Source organism: Phragmites australis, chromosome 18 (assembly GCF_958298935.1).
Source record: "Phragmites australis chromosome 18, lpPhrAust1.1, whole genome shotgun sequence".
NCBI classification, from domain to species: domain Eukaryota; kingdom Viridiplantae; phylum Streptophyta; class Magnoliopsida; order Poales; family Poaceae; genus Phragmites; species Phragmites australis.
In genome coordinates, this window is record NC_084938.1 from 16,253,590 (window position 1) to 16,270,827 (window position 17,238).

Sequence of the window (17,238 nt, forward strand, 5' to 3'; positions counted from 1 at the left end):
GCCGAGTTACTTATTTTGATTGCACGTCTTGATGAACGAGTTTACCTATCTATATATATGGTAGAGCTTAATTTATTGTTTCTAAAATTTGGTAAGTTAGGTATTACCTTTTGAGGTATGCTTTTCCTTTAAATTATGTAAGGTTACGACTACATGAAATTAAGTGACACTTATATAATTGATGTGTGTCTCGCGAAATTTTTAATTGTCGTTGCAACACAGGAGTTACCTAGTTTAGTTAAAAAAAAAAAGACTCCCGACCCACTGAACGACTGGCCTCGAGCCCACGTCTTACCCGAGCCGCCCACACCCCTACCCCTAGCCACCGCCCACTGTCCTCTCCGCTGCCGCCGCCGTCGCTAGCCCGTCGCGCCATCGCCGCCGGGTTGCCGCTGCTCGCCCAGACGGCGCCCGCCTTCGGCCGCCCTGACCGCGCCGCCTGAGCCGCGCCGTCGCCGGAGATCACCACCGGTCGCTGGTCCAGGTCCCCGTCGGCACTCAGTCCGGTGCTGCGCTCCTGGTGCCCTGACCGTGGCAATCCCTCCTGACGTGGATTGGTTTCTTCTTTTCGTCGGTAAGTAATCCTACTTTGCTTGGATGGATTCCCCTTTTTGCAAGAGTTTGTGGGTTTTGGTCTTAGTCAAATTCAATTCGTCCTTTCTTGTCCATTTAGTTGCGGATTTGTTTGCGACATGTTGCCCTAGTTATCCAATCCATTCGCCCACTGCTCGATTAGGTTTTTATCAGTGTGTAAGATCGATTCATCTTAGTTGACATTGTACGACGTCTTGGTACGCAACGAATGTGCGAGTGCAGTAAATTTTCCAAAAGAATTGGGGTTTAACTGACTCCTCATGCCCCCACGTTAGTCCATCCGTGCAAAGGTGTTGAACCTTGATGATGAGAAGGTTTAACAAATCTGGATAGTTCTAATGCGCAGAAACAACAATGCCATTGGCTTAATCTAGATGATATTGTTGCTGACCTGATGCATCTAGAGGAAATTGAGGAGTTGGATTTGGGTATTACCATATTAGAGATGATTCTAAAAGAAAGTTTTTGTTCAATGGTCCATCTAAACCAATTGGGCAGTGGCCATGTGTTCTGGAAAACAACATGCTCTTTTTTTGTGTCTGTTTTTCTATATCGGTTAGCATGGTGCTATAGCGTTATATCCGTTGTTGTCGTTCAGTACTTTTTTCTACTGTTTAGTCAATTATGTGCCAGCCCCAGCTGTCCTTCATCTCAGGCTCCGCAATACTCACATGAGATGATGCACCATGTTTGCCTGCATCTTCTTTTTCCAACCCTTGGAAATTACTAATGACACTAGTAATTCATGTGGAGTATCCATTAGAAAGTTTTTGATTTAGTTCAAATTTATTAGCTTCCAGAACATTGCGATGAAATACCCCAATCCTAACACAACAGACCCTAAGGATTTATATTCTTTTTGCTTGTCAGGTTCTATATTTGCCATCCTAAAGCTGCAATATACCATTCAGTGACATCGAAAGTTCAGAATAGTCTCCCGTAGACTGGCGCAGATGATTGATGATGAGGCTGACTTCAACAACATCCTTGATGCCCCAGCAGAAGTGAAGACCGCTGCAAAGTTCCGTCCCAAGCAAGGGGTCAAGCCCCGAAAGGCAACTCTGCCATCCAAATCTGCAGCGTTTAATCCTACTGCGAACATTAAAGATGGAAAAGTAGGAGCCTTAACTCAAGGCAATTCTTCTGAAGAAATCAGTAGTCAAGGAAGAGCAACCTTGACAGGCCCGGATAGTGAGACAGTCGATGATGTAACCGGTTCTCGGAGTATTCTTGAAGTAATGTCGAAAGATGTGCTAACAGTTCCCCTGGTGCCTCGAAACGATCATGGTGTGCCATGGGATTCTCCAACAGGTGGTGCTTCTGCTGGAGATAGGGTTTCTCAAGACGACGAGCATGATGATGATTCATCTAAATTAGCTACACACCAAGAAAACTTGTTGGTTTCAGATATCCATGTATCATCTGCCAGTTCATATAGCAAGACTATTGATGATATAGTTGAATTTGGGGAAATGTTTGATGAACAAGCTGAAGAGGAAAGAGTTGCAAAGTTCCAGCCTAGGGTACAGTTGAAGATTAAGGCAGCATCCAAATCACGGAAGGCTAACCAAAAGGTGGAAGCTTCCACTGTAGATGCGGTCACACTAAATGAAAGAGGTGATAATAATCAGACAGGACTCCATGATGATCAGCTACAGGCTCCTAGATGTCATAAAAGTGTGCAGACCTCAGATTCTGAAGCATTATTGGCAACTGAAAATAGTACAGTTGGCAATTTAGCTAACCTCGACAGTGTCCTTGAAGAGCCAGTTCAAGAGGAAACAATTGGGAAGTTTCGGCCTAAATTGTGTCTGAAGCCTGGGAAGGCTTCATCCAAAGTTGCTGGGAGTAATGACAATGTTGCTGCAGCTACACCGATGGTTGGAGTTTGTGCTGTAGATGTGATCCTTCAAGGTAAAAAAGATCAAAAAACCATCACAGGTCCAGCCCCTTGGTCACCTCAGGTTAGTGCATACCTAGATGTTTTCATTAATGGCACAAAGGTTCTTCCTTAATGAACTGTTCTTGATTTCTTTTAGGATGTGCATGCTAATGTCGATTTGGACTCTCAGAATGAGCTTATAAATCCTCATACTTATGGCACTCAATCAATGTCTAGAGAAGTTTCAGGTACACTTGTTTTACTTGTGGGACTTCTTTTTTTCAACTTACTGTGTATCTTGTACTCTAAAGGAGTGCTGTTGACCATTTCGTTCTTTGCATTTGAGAGTTCCTTTTGAAGGTTAAAAAAATTCCATAAAGTTTTAATGAGATTGAATTTACGTGTATTATGGACTTGTGCATATTGTTGCCTAAATACTGTGTGATGAATGCTGCATGCTTGTGCTTGTGCACACATGGTTGGTCATTGGTCATTGGTGCTGTTTGTTAAAGACATAATTTTTGTTTACTGAAATGGTTTTTTTCAGAAGTCTTACTTTTAATTTATTTAAGGATTTAAGGAAAAAGTTCAGTTTTGGTCCATCAACTCTGCTCCAAGTCTAATTTCCACATTAAACATGAAAATGTTTTAATTTCGATCCCTCAAGTGCCCAAACCGTTGCAAATCCTACCTGGGCCAAATTCACCCTGGTATTGTTCTATGTGGCACTGACCAAGATCCAACGTTGTTGCAAACAAACTAAAAAAGCATAGGGCCCACTCGTCATCCCATTTCCTTCTCCTCTTATTCCTTGATTCTTTATCTTGTGTTGATTGATGACGCAAGCATGCATGTGCATAGAACCAAACTGCTGCACACACAAGCAAAAGCGAAAGAAAGCTGAGCTGCAGAACCACCTCCCTTCACAGTACCCCTGCTTCCTCTCTTGAACCAGAACGAGCGGGAGCAGTGGCTCGGCTTCAGACGTTTGGTTGTGAATAAGTTGAACTGCTCAGGAGCATGCACCATGAATCAAAGCAGTAGCTTGATTTTGCGGCTAGGCTGGATGCCCAGGAATGCCCATGCATGAAGGGTGATGAATCGCGTGGGTGCACATCTCCAGCGTGTCCTATCAATGGCTGCCTGTTCCATACCGCCTCTTGTTCTACCATGTCGAGCCTGCTGTGTGCCCATATGGTAGATCTGCTCAGAATTTGTGCTTGATTTTTGCATGGATATTATGTCTCAAGTCGTGTTGTCACGTGGTAGTATACAAGGGGGGGGGGTGAATCTGCCAGGGGCGCTGGTGCAGGCAGGAAACAATGGTGAAAAATGGAGGAAGAAGAGAAGAGAGGAAGAAGATGATCAGGAAAAGAGATGATTCCGTTGCTTCTTTTTTGTTAACCTTGCTGACTTAGATTGGGGTGTGAGCTGGAGGGAGCTTGGGTGTGGCATACATGAGTTTAGGTGTTTTGCAATGGCAGATCCAGGATTGGAGATATTTGCAGTGGCAAATAAATAATTATTCCTTAAATTAGGGAGTGTACATGTAGAGTAGGAGGAAGCCTGAGAACAAATTACCTATGGTGTGTTTGGTTGAAGGGATATCCTTGGATGGAAGATGGCCATCCAGTTTTTTTTTGAAGTGTTTGGTTGGAGGGTAAGCTGAATGAGATTGCCATCTAGAGGGAATATTCTTTTCAGATGTTGGATGAGCCCATCCATCAAAAACTGCTGGACGGAGCTATGAGCTTTATCCCTATTGATGTGGCATATTTTGGTTGGTTAGAGTAAATGCATTTTTTTGTTAGCACGCTTTAAATGATATTATTTTTTAAACCGTTTATCTTATTTGTGATCTGATTGTACCATTGTATTCATTGCAATTAAATCAACAAAACAAGATATCGCATGATTGGGCGGAACACCATCCAAGTTCTACCCTTGGTGAAGTTCTATCCGTCTAACCAAGCAGAAAATTGGATCGTCCTATCCATGCTACTAAATAAGAAATTGGATCGTCCTATCCAACAAAACATTGATGACTATATCCCATCCAACCTTGCCATCCAACCAAACACATCCCTAATGGCCCTTGCGGGCTAGGGAAGAGAGGGAGAAGAGAGAACAGTGGAAGGGGTGGCTGAATGGTGGTTTCTAGTTTTTTTTTTAATTACTGGCTGGTTTCTAGGCATATGTTCGTCCACTTGCATGCCACATAGTACAATGGAGTGGTAGAGGTCACGGGGGATATATGTACTGGTTTTCATCGTTGAGGGATCCAGCAAAACAAATATAATTGAACATCAATACCAGGAAGTATAAATGAGGCATACACAGGAAAGATGGCTTCAGGAGCCAACCTTTGAAACAGGGAAGCAGGAGCAGGAAGTTAGGATTTGGCGATGGGTGATGGTAGGATGCGGGCAGGCAGGTGCAATGAGGAATTGAGGGGTGATAAAGAAGTGGAACAGTTGAGCGCAGAAGTAAAAGAAATGTTTTTTTCAATTATTTGCATAATCACAACCTGAAATGGCAGACATTGTTGCAAAATTGTTCAGAGGGTTAAGTGGACTTTATAAGAAGCTCGTGTGAGTAAGATAGACTTATCCCAATATGTAACGACCTCATGCCTTACAATTGAAGTATCACTATAGTGCTTGACTAAATTAAAATAAATGATATATTGGTAAAAGTTGAAGCAGTTAATATTCGTTCTGTGAAGTTTGCAATTTGTTTCATCTCGGAAAGTAAAAATTAGATTATCACATATTTTTTTACTATCAATTGAATCCTTTTCTTGAATTGTGAGTGGTATTAACTGTGTTACCTTCAGATTGGGCCTTTACATAATGAATTGTTGACTATATGTAATAATCTGCCCATCTTTGGCTATTTTTCCTGTACTTATCTTCTGATAAAGAGCAAACATATTTGTTTTCAGCTGAACACACTGTTAAATCTCAACCTAATGCTGGAGAAAAAAAGGGCAAAGGAAAATCAGTATCTTTTGTTCCACTTGATGCTTCTGAGGGGATTTCACCTACAAATATTTACTCTGATATGGGTTACTTCGACCATTCCTGTAATGACACATCGACTGATGAAAATTTAAATAATGCACCTCAGCAAGCAGCTGAAAAGGTCAGTGTATTTGGATACTGGTTAGAAGGTGTAATGATTTATATTTGCGTAACTGTTACAAAGTTTGTTCTGTTACAGTGTTATTGTTTTTTCAGCATTGTATTGCTAAAGAACAATATTCAAATGGTCAGGTATATACCGATAAAGAAAGCCAGAGCCATGAGAGGGAACCATCGGATCATGCTGTTGAACAACAGCCAAAAATGAATGTTGGAGAATCAGGATCATCCATGAAACTACGGAGGAGGGAAAAGTTGCAGAAAGTTGGTATACCTGAGCATACTGCTGATGACTTTTTTGATGAAGACTATGTTGGACCTTCAGCAGCTGAACAAGATAATGATAGTGGTGACGATTACACTGCTGGTGGCAAGCGAAAAGTAAGGCGAAAGTCAAGGGATGGTATAAGTAAAGAACCTCCAAGGGATTCAATGTGCTTAGAAGAGCCGCAGCAGCATAAGGTTCAAAAAGATAAAAGCCAAGTATCTTCACGGGGCCGCAAGAGAACCTCGAAAGATGCAGCGACAGAAAAACCTGATAAAAAGCTTACCCACAGAATTCGTCAGAAGAAAATGAAAGGTAGCTGGCTAAAATAACAAAGCATCAGTTTTTATGTAATATGAGGTTTCTCACTCTTGCTTGGGCATTTGTTGTTCAGAGGTTAAGACTTTACTGGAAACATCTGATAACATAGATCACATGAAGCTAAGTGCGACACACCTCAGGTTGTTACAAGAAATAAGAGAGCGTGTTAAGGTGAGTTTTGTGGCAAGTTTAGTAGTTATATTTGTTAAACATTTTTATGCTGCAGCTCATAATTTTTGTTTGGCTTTTCCAGGGTAAAGAAATTCCATCCGGACCATCCTCTAATACAAGGTACACTACCTTTTTTTTCCATTTCTTGAATATTATGCATGAATATCATGTAAGTAGAGTAGAATTCTGGCATTTAGATGAGCATTGAGCACAATGGACCACTGTACCACTCTTTATTTTCCATCTAGATATGTTCAGCTTTGAGTGTAGCAAAATTATTATCTCACCTGTTAGCATTGCTATGGATTGATTTACAAACTTTACTGAGTTATTCATTTTTCTAATGGCAACATTTCGCAATTTCTGATAGGTTATTGGAACATGTCATTGATGTTGGTTCCAGCATCTATATGTACATTCAATTGTTGGACTCCTATAAAGCTTCCATCCTATACTACTAGTGAATGCACTCCATTCCTGACTACAATGATATCTGTGACACTAACATGTGTTTTTCATACAACGCCTGTACAGATAGCCAAAATCCTTGCACTGTCCATCAATTCCTCCCCTTTTGACTTTATAGCTTTTAAAGTTTCAATCTGGTCTTCTTGCTCCTGAAATAAAGTCTCTATCTCTTTAGTATATTTAGATCCTCTTTCTTTAGGCTCTCTCTTTTCCAAAAGCAGCTTCTAGCTGGAGGGGTGTAAAACAGATGCGCATTATCCCTTTTATCCGACTACCATATTTGACAAGATGCGAACAGGGTTTAGATTTTGCCATCCAATTAACAATTTATCACCTATTGGTACTCAAATCTACTTGGAAACTACAAATACGAATGTGGTATGAGATATTGGCATCTAAAATGTTATTTTATTCGAAGTATTTGTATTCTAATCCAACAAAGTTATATGTGTATTTATTGCAGTACGTCTAACTAGCTAGGAGATTTTTTAAATTTAGTTGAAATTCATGTATTCTTTAGGTGCATGAATTTGAATAATTAACTGTTTCATCTATCAGGATAAAATGTCTATAATTCCTTTATATAAAGCAAGTTTTGTTATTTTTCGCATTCGACCGAATTGAGTAGATATTGGATTGGTACTCAAGTACATCTGAAGTCGCATTCTTGTTTGCTTTTTGAAAATAAGAATACCAAAGTTGTTTGACCACTAATGATTCGTATTCAACCTGTTTTCAACCCTATCTGGCTGGCTTCTCGTGTCTTATCTTTCTTATGCATGGCAGCTTCCAACTTGAAGATCCAGATGGTTTTGATTCATTTGGAGATAATGAAGCACATAACTTTGATGACAACAGAACAGAGAACAGTGTACTACAAAATGCAACCAAACTGAATTATCATTCCTACATGAACAAACAAACACGAGCCAAATGGTCAAAATCTGATACTGACTTGTTTTACCAGGTACTTTATAAATCAAGCACTTGGACTATTTTTCATTTCACATGATCCTAAATCTTCTACAAAGATGTTTTGGCTTAACTATTTCTGTTGGTAACCGTTCCAAATGTGTTTCTGTATTAAACCCAGGGACTTCGACAATTTGGTAGCGATTTTGCAATGATACAACAATTATTCCCTGATAAGACCTGTCATCAGGTGCGCCAAAAGTTTAAAACTGAGGAGAGAAAAAATCCGATGCAAGTTCATGATGCTATAATTCATCGCTCGGGGGGTGAGAACCTGTTTAATAAGTGGGCCAACCCATATTCTGATTTGTGATGCTTGTGTTTTACCAATTGGATTTCTGTATGCAGATAATTTGTTTTTCAAAAAAGTAATTAAACAGCTCAACATTGAAGATGTGCTACCAGAGATTAACAGTACACATAAACAAGAGGATGTATCAAATGAAGGCGGCCGTGGAAATGAGGTTTATTCTGAAACGAACACGCTTATGTTGAATTTGTTGCATTGGAATTTTTCTTATTTCCTCTGTTTTTAAGAATGCATTGGATGATTTCATCGATGAGGAAGGAGAAAATGGTTCAAATTGGTCGGATAAAGAGCTTGGCACGCACAGGTCTTACGTCCAAGAAGAGCATGTTCCTGGAAATGCTGATGATGATCTTGGGAATGTCTTCGATTGGTACTAGCCAGATAATCATGATCAATATTAGGACATATGATCTGGGATCTCCATGGTTATGATTTTGCCAACCTTGTGAGGTATGGCCCTTTTTTGTTGATTTTTTTTTGTCTTTTGCCTAGAGGAATACAAATATACTGATGCAAATGATACAATTGCCAGATTGAATAATACAAATATATTTCGTTTTAGCTTTTTAGGATGGGTGGACCCAGAACATTAGTTTAGTTTGTACCAATGGTGGGACGTTATCTGTTGCTTCCTCAATTCTATGTTTGTGATTCTGGTTCCGTAGGTTGCTAGTAGTGGATGTATTTGTAATACCTCGAGTGTTTCCGAAATAAAATAAGACGTTGACCACGAGATTCCTGGGAGTGCAGAAAATTGACTTTTAGATCCGTTGTTCGTATGGACGATAGAATGTCACGGATGTGTGGATCTCGTCGAGACAATTCCATTTTGCTATTTACACGTCCTGTTTGAACACCTTATGAGTTCGAACGTCTTTGAACACCCTAAGAGTTCGTAGCGAGCCCAATAAACCTAGGCTGTTGGATATAAAAAAAGATAAAAGGTCAGATTGATCGGCTACCACCACGATCCATCCAGAACCATCGCCCGCCACCCCCACTTCTAGCCCTATCCCTAGGCGCCAATCGCCACTGTCAGTCGTTGCCTCGCCGTTGGCCACCACCATCGAACATCAGACCACCGCCCTCCGCTCGTTTGCGCCGCCTCTAGCCGCGTCGCCAGCCATCGACCACTGCCTCCAGCCGTCGCTTCCCTGCCGTCGTTGCCGCTCCCCAACCACCGGCCGCCTTCGCTCGGCCGTTGCTTGCTAGAGCATCGCTGTCAGCCGTCGAGAACAGGAGGGGCCAATGGCAAGGAGCAGAAGGGAAAGAAGAAGGAAAGAAGAAAAAGGGAAGAAGAAAGAATAAAAAGAGAAAGAAAGGAGAGGAAGGGAAGCAGAAAAGGGGAAAAAAGAAAGGAAAAGGGAAAAAGAAGAGAGGAAGGAGAAAGGAGGAGGAAAAGAAGAAAGGGAAAAGGGGGGATTTTGCGGGATTCACCAACATCCACCGTCGACCCATGATCCTAGGCTGGTTGGGGTTAGTAATTAGAACCTTATGGTGTGAGTCATGTTGTTTTGGCTCTGTGGAGCCATCCCATGCTGTGGTTAGTGTTATGCTAGCTCACGGTCAATGCAAACATCAATAAGACTACGATGCTAAATCTTGGCAAGGATATCGTTGCTTACACGACGATCAATGGCTACCCTGGAGTTCTGGATTTAATTCTATGGAATGCTATTGAAATTGCCAGTGTCATGATGGGGAATAACTTGGGGGTTTCGGCGTAGGGAGCGTGCACTTGCTTTTGTGTGCTTTTGTCATATCCTTAGCATTTAAAATGTGCTTGTGCAAGTGGTGATACCTGCGATCATGTTTAGACAATTTTCCTCCACTGCCATCAGTAACATGCAAGTGACGTAGGGGTATGGCTCATGCTATGTCTATATTCGTGTCTTGCATCTTTTGCAACTAAAGTGTAGTACACAACAATATGATTTGTTTCCTTGTTCAATCATGGTATGGGTGTTGGTTGTTAGGCTATGTGAAAGAATCATGTTAGCATGCTTGCTTCCCAGAATTATTCAGATTATGGATGATGATTGCTCATGCATGGTGTACGTTATAGCACCTTTGGTGAATTGAACCTATGTTGTTTCACTGATTTCGACTTTGCCATGGCTTATTCATGGATGGGAGATTAAGTTGGCATCTTTCTGATGCTATTACGGAGTGTGGAGCAATCATGTCGATTTATGTGCATCCATGCACTTAATATGGAGATAAATGCTGGTCACCGTCATTGTGCCGTGACTAGTACCGGTACATGGAATTGCATGAGAGGTTGGCATCGTTCAATATTAAACTCTCAAATGGAGTTACATCACGACACTCATACATTTTCATACTGTCTGAAGAATATGAAATCCTGAGGAGATGGTATTATGATATATGGGCATTTTGAGTGTTTGGTTGGCAATCGCCATGTCAGGAGGATGTGAACCCATGTTTGGTTATGTCTTTGCTTACCACTGTGAATTGTCTTTGTTTAAGACATTATGGGAGATTGTGTTAGAAGATGTTGTATCCTGTGGAAGACTACCTTTTAATTTCCCATGTCTTGGCCTATCTTTGAGAGCAAGCTTTTGCTTCCAAGTCGGTGTTTCTTTTCAACTGTAGGTGAGATATGTATATATTCATAGCCGTTGCTAGCTGAGTTTATCTTACCTGTTAATTCTTTTACAGGTATGTTTAGATTGTTCTGGCGAGCATAATGGACTTGGGGTTAGCAGCTTGCACGTTCCACACTGTCTATAATCCAATTCACTCTATGAACTTAGCTAAAAGTGCGACGCTTGTGCTTGAGATAAGCTTTTGGTGTAAAGGAGTTTAATCTTGTTTGCGCTGTAAAGAGTTGCATGGCTTGTTCGAATCGGAAGGAACCTTGTTACTACTTATATCATGTTTATGTATCATGTTATATCTTGCCTGTGTGGTTGTGCCAATTATAAAATACAGAGGTGTTACCAAAATTTTGAGTTTCCGGCTAAAATTTGCTTTAGTCGCAGACTAGGGCATTACAATGTTGCTCATTTTACCTCGCAAAAAATATTGCCCACCTTTTGTAATTTGTGCATAAGAAAAATGTGATTTTCCATACATTTATGAGTACTGAGTACATGTTACCTTTTGTTTCGCCATTATGATCGGTTCCAGTGTTTTCAATAAATGACTAATGTCACCAGATCCTTGCGACAATTGCTGATATTTGATTGCAAATTGCTGGGAACATTGTTTGCTGCCCATATTGTTTTGACAAGATCCCTGCGAGACTTGGCCAGAGATTCTGGTCGTTAGTGTGTATGTTACCTCAAATGTGGACATATGTAGAACTAGGCACTGAACAGTAAAGCATTTGGAGAATGTTGGTGCACTGCGATGATCAATCTCTTAAAGAAAAAAATGCTCACTGCCTTATGGCTATGTCCTGTAATTCCTAGTTTGTCAAGCAATTCCTATTTCTGTTGGCCGATTTGGCCAGTGTGCCCTAGGTGACCTATACCATCAGTGCCAGTGACAGATGTTTCCTGGAACAAGATTCTGCAAGTCGATGGGAACTGAAATGAATGTATATCATCTGAGATTGGCACTTCTGTTGTTTCGTGCCGCTTTCATTCACTTCCCTGGTATGTTAAACAGACAAATTACAAATATAGACTTCTATTGATTTTAAATCTGTCATATTTCTCAGAGGAAATTTGATTTTATCATTTCTATATTCCTGATGTTCTGTGTGTTCGATGCGGTGACTCACATTTTACTGCAATTCTCGGTCTCTATACTTCCACTAGAACAGATTCCTATTTGCAAGCAAATGACTGTTCTGTGTACTGGATGCAACCAGGGAAAATGAATTATTGTGGAATCGAATTATTCTGAGTTTCTGACCCCTTACTGCAATGCTAGTTTATTCATTAATGCAAAGGTATGTCTACTAGTGGATGCCAAACTGCAATAGTGGATTTCCTTTAGTTTTCAGAAGGTATTCGTATCTACTAGATGTTTTACTAAGCTCAAAATATCCAGTGCCATTGAAACTGAATGTTGTTCCCATCAATTATTCCTATGAATATTTTCGTTGTTTCCTGGTAACATGGTAAATTTATGTATAATTGTGTGGAAAATCTGGACTTGACTACCGCCGTATTTTGTTTTCAGATATGCATATACGAGTATCGTCACAATTATCAATCTATCAACTTTCATTTTTTTTTTAAAAAGAGCAAAACTTTTTACCTTTGGGTCTAAATGTTATCCCTTCATTCCCCTCTACTTGCGTGGCATGTAGCATCCCTGGAACCTGCCTGTGTTTGATCGCATTCCTGCTTGGCACAGGCAACTCCGGGCTCAGGGTCCCAAAAGCGTCACCTAGCTCTGGAACGCAGCAACCGGTTCGTATTTTCTTAACCCGTCTGCAATCTTGGGCCGATTGCTCCGCTGCAGCCCAAAAGTTCCAATTGATTTGTTTCTAAAGCGTACAAATTGAGCTATTATTAGTCTAGTTATCGTTGGGGTTCTAACAAAATGATTACTAAAGTGTAATCCTGTTTCAACTTATCACAGGCACAGGTTAGCAACCAAACACTCGAATGCCGCGCTTGTCTAGCCAAGCCAAAAATATTAGAAAGCTTTCTCGGCAACCCTTTGTCAGGCCCGTACATGAGGGTGTTCGTGATGATCGACCGCATAGGCCCCCACTAATTAAGGGCCCCATTTTCAGCTTAATTCTTCTTTATCTATTTGTTAAATTTGTCATACAAGTGAGAATTAAACAAAGCAAAGATTATAATCCTTCCACGTCACTTCCTCTCGCGCATGTGCCCTCGTATCTCTTTCTTTCTCTTCATTTCGTTTTACTATTGCACAAGGAACAAAATTAGTGTTCCCTTTTTCTTTTTTGTCATTATGATATTAGTCTCTTTAAATTAGTCCAATCTGCTCTTATGGCTTGTTGCATGTTACTTATGAGCATATGGTCTCGGGTATACCATTTTCTTCTCAATCACACATTACCGTTTCATTTAGTTGATTGTTGTGCATATATTATAGGCTGTCCCATGTATTGACACGTAATCTTAAAACGATTTAATAGTCAATCCTTACAGTGACTTGTCTTTTTAGTTGTCTTGTATTAAGTCCACCATCCCTTATTTTGTGCATGAAATAAATTAATATCGTGAGTTGCATGGCAATAACAACTCGTATAATGATGTCAGAATAGTGTCATCATCCTAAATTTTAGCTTATGAGACCGTTGTTTCTCGAAACTACAATCTCTTTCTCTCTCACTCATCTCTCTTCGCCACACCACCTAAAATCCTGTGTGGCAATGCATGAGTCAACTGACGTGTAGCAATGTATCTACCCCTTTTGTTGAGTTGGGTCTATGCCTAGCTCTTATCCTTCGATTTAATTCTGCTACACTTGTTGCTGTTCTTTTCTTTATGTATCTAGAAATCTTCTATTCTCTAACTATGTTTTGCTAGTATTTATTTTTCTGACATGTAGCGATTTAGCAAAGGCCTCCAAATTATGAAGTACGGCCCTGCCCTTTTATACCAATGTATGTTGCTCAGTTCTCCAAAACCGCAGCAGCTGCAACCTACTGCTGTTCTTCGGGGCAATTAACTTTTTGCCATCGTTATCAGTGGCGTGTTCTCAAAAGCTATCATTCCGAGGAACTTGGACAAATTGCCACTGGGACCCACTGTACACTTCATAATTTGCCACTCGCGCGACCGGGAGCGAACACGTGTCCCATGGGTCCCACTGTCGACGTGGCATTGCATGTGAAATGACCATTTGCCCTCCGCGTGAAACTAAGGCTGGCTCGGTCGAAGCAGTCGCGCACACCCCCTGACCAAGTCACCCACCCCCTCCCCTCTCTTCCTCTCCGTCGGCGTTCGTCCTCTCTCCGCCGCAGATGAGCTAGGTCATGGCTTCGTCCACCGTGGTAAGTTGCAATCCTGTGGCCAGATTTTGTTGCTTTTCACCTTGCTCCATAGTTTAGTGGGTGCATTTGGAGTTAATTTCAAACTCTAATTCCAAATTTCCCATTTTTTTTGCTTGTACGTGGTATCAGGATGGATCTTGATACAACGTTTAGTATAAACGTTAGAGTGAGATACTATGTTGCGATTCTTGATGATGGATTCAAAGTGGAAATAGTAGATGGGCAACATGAGTGGTGGTTCAATGGCGTAGCTTGTATGCAGAGTTTGATTGAGGATTTGAAGTCCAGAATCATCTATGGAAGCTGCCAGAGGCTTGTGTTTTATGGACATGACAGAAAATCAAATGACATAGTGGAGATTAGAGACAACATGGCTCTTATGCTGCATTTCTGTGATAGATTTGATACAAAGAAGCTCATGCTCAATGTGAAGGTAGTGTTGAAGGAAGGATACAATGTAGTCATTGAAGCTAGTCCAAGGTAAGGTAATCTTGGAACTGATGGGAAGGCGCTTGATGGAAAGGCAACTAATGAGAATCCAAGTGATGTTGATTTAGTAGTTGAAGTTCCCACAGATGGAAATCCTACTGATGCTGGTGCAACAGAGGTTAATCCAACAACTGAACCAAGTGAGTTTGTGGTTGACTGGACTAAACTGAAGCTGCAGCCTTTACCAGTTGAGGGTGGAAATTCTCATGTCAACTTTGATGAGGATAACATATATGAGGTTCTTGGACTAAGAGCTGATGATGCCAGAGCAGAAGTAGCAAGAGAAGCACAAACATGCACTCAACACTCTATTCCATCTATTCCTCGAGAAGTTGAGAGAGAAATGTAAGAAGTAGCAGTCGAGGTGAATGATCATGTGCCTGGTGAACCAGTTAGGAATTGGTATAGGGATAACCCTGAAATGAGTGTTGGTACAGTGTACCCAAACATGACAGAATTCAGAATGGCGATCATAATGCATGCAATCAGAAGAGAGCTTGAGCTTGGCACAGAAAAGCCTGACCCTGATAGATTTAGAGGCTACTGTGATACAAAAGGGTGTCTTTGGAGAATTGTAGCCAGGACACTGCATGATAAGACTGTCAGGGTATAATCCCTGACTATTGTACGCTTCTAGTTCATTTTGTGTGCTCCTAGTTCATCTTGTATGTATAAATTGTTGCTTACTTTGTTTTGTGTATGCATTGCAGGTCCAAATAAACATTGATGATCACACATGTGCTTCTACTAGCAGAGTTGTGGGCAGAATGGCTTCTCAAGTTTGGGTGGCAGACAAGGTGGCTACAACACTTAGGCAGAAACCTAATTGTGGGGCAAAGGAGCTGCAGACATGGCTACAAGACACATATAAGGTACAAATTCCTTATGCCATTGTGTGGAAGGGTAGAGAAAGGGCAGTACAACATGTATTTGGATCATGAAATGATAATTTTGACTGGCTGTATAGGTTTAAGGCTGAGATAGAGCTTAGGTGCCCTAGTATTGTAGTGGAGATTGGAACTAGGGAAGAGGGTGGACAAGTGTACTTTGGGCAATTTTTTTGTTTCTTTGATCCCTGCATTAGTAGATTTCTAACTGTATGTAGGAAATTTGTTAGCATTGATTCAACTGCCCTTAATGGCAAATGGAATGATCACATGGTAGCTGCAAATGCACTGGATGGCCATAATTGGACGTATCCTTTGGCATTGGATTCTTTGATTCAGAGACTAAGGAGAATTAGACTTGGTTCATGGAGCAGTTGGCTAAAGCCATAGGAACAGGTCCAAGCATTGCTATCTATACAAATGCTTGTAAAGGTCTTGAAGTTGCAGTGAAGAAGATATTCCCTAACTGTGAGCAAAGGGAATGCTTTAGGAATTTGATGGACAACCTTGATAAAAGGAAGACATGGCATATATATGGCAATTTGTGACTTGCAGCTAGAGCCTACAGGCCAGAGATATTTGAGCATCACTTGAACAAAGTCCTTGCATGTGATCCTGAAGTTGGGCAGTGGCTGAACAAGCATCACAATCTTCTTTGGGCAAGGAGCAAGTTCTCACCAATAATTTGGCTGAATCATGGAATGAATGGATAAAGGACTTCAAGGACCTCCCAGTTGATATCCTAGCAGATGCAATCAGGGAGAAGATAGCCATGATGTGGGCTAAGAGAAGGAAGATAGCCAATAGACTGAAAGGAAAGATACTGCCAGCTATTGTTCATCAACTAAATGCTGGCATTCATGGTTTAGGTAACATGAGGGTCATGATGGGTGCAGATGACATAACTGAAGACTGAACTTCTACATGGGTTAGATGTGCTGAGACATGTTGTGAACCTGGGAGAGCACAAGTGCACTTGTAGGAAATGGAAAATTATAGGGAAGCCATGTCCTCATGGACTAGCTGCTATATCCACACAACGGAACCCAGTCATGGATGATTTTGTGGATCCAATTTTCTTTATTGATTGCTTCAGGGCTACCTATGCAGGTGTGATTCCCTGCATTACAGATAAGTCACAGTGGCCAGAGGTGAACAAGGGATTCAAGCTTCAACCACCAACATGCAAGCCAAGGGAAGTAGAGAGGCAGAGGAAGAATAGAATTCCATCTGCTCTAGAGAAGGGTAAGAACAAGAGCAAGCTGAAAAGGCAGGTCAACTGTAACCTGTGTGGTGGGACTGGCCATAGGTCAGGGAGTTCAAAGTGTCCCCTTATTGGTCTTAAAAAGAGGTAATCACAACTAGTTGACTCTTGTTATCCTAATTGGTCCTCATATATCCCTTTTGTTTATTTGTGCAGGAAGCGGAACCCAAAGAACAAGACCAAGCTTGGTAGGAAGAAAAGCAAGAAGGATGTGGTTGACTAGATTATCACTCCACCTAGAACAAGGACTATCCTCAACACTCTTCTTGCAGATAGTCCTGGTCCTGTGACCAGGAGGTTTGTTCCTTGAACTGATGACATGAAACTTGAAATTTCCTGGACATTGCACTGATGGTATGTGTTGGGATCGAAGTCCCAGACAAGATGGGCCTTCGGGGGTAGAACTGGCGAAGGCTCTTTATGTGACGTGTACTGGAAAATGAACAGTCTTGGAGTCCTGTTCATGTTTACACTGTGGCTCTATTTATAGCCCATACCCCCGCAATCATGGACCCGGTTTAC

The 17,238-nt window shown here is 41.2% G+C and overlaps 2 protein-coding genes across 9 annotated transcripts; both read left to right on the forward strand.

Moving 5' to 3' along the window:
- Nucleotides 1–245: 245 nt before the first annotated feature.
- Nucleotides 246–11,806, forward strand: LOC133899206 (uncharacterized). Of its 8 annotated transcripts, none has more exons than XR_009906328.1 (12): nucleotides 246–574; nucleotides 1,465–2,558; nucleotides 2,634–2,724; nucleotides 5,421–5,620; nucleotides 5,752–6,199; nucleotides 6,279–6,376; nucleotides 6,459–6,496; nucleotides 7,631–7,811; nucleotides 7,938–8,082; nucleotides 8,165–8,280; nucleotides 8,354–8,576; nucleotides 11,280–11,806. XR_009906328.1 is itself a non-coding variant. In XM_062340175.1 (11 exons), exons 2-11 carry the CDS (start codon nucleotides 1,548–1,550, stop codon nucleotides 8,501–8,503), a joined length of 2,478 nt encoding a protein of 825 aa, XP_062196159.1. In that variant the 5' UTR covers nucleotides 246–574; nucleotides 1,465–1,547; the 3' UTR covers nucleotides 8,504–8,687. The 8 variants fall into 8 exon arrangements, 1 of the variants encoding a protein (XP_062196159.1); XR_009906327.1 differs by having other exon boundaries at nucleotides 11,309–11,806; XR_009906326.1 differs by lacking the exon at nucleotides 11,280–11,806 and adding an exon at nucleotides 10,809–11,052 and having other exon boundaries at nucleotides 246–578.
- Nucleotides 11,807–15,432: 3,626 nt separating this feature from the next.
- Nucleotides 15,433–17,068, forward strand: LOC133899207 (uncharacterized). The gene is made up of 2 exons (XM_062340176.1): nucleotides 15,433–16,803; nucleotides 16,873–17,068. The coding sequence occupies exons 1-2, from the start codon at nucleotides 16,505–16,507 to the stop codon at nucleotides 16,937–16,939; spliced, it is 366 nt and encodes a 121-aa protein (XP_062196160.1). The 5' UTR covers nucleotides 15,433–16,504; the 3' UTR covers nucleotides 16,940–17,068.
- Nucleotides 17,069–17,238: the final 170 nt, after the last annotated feature.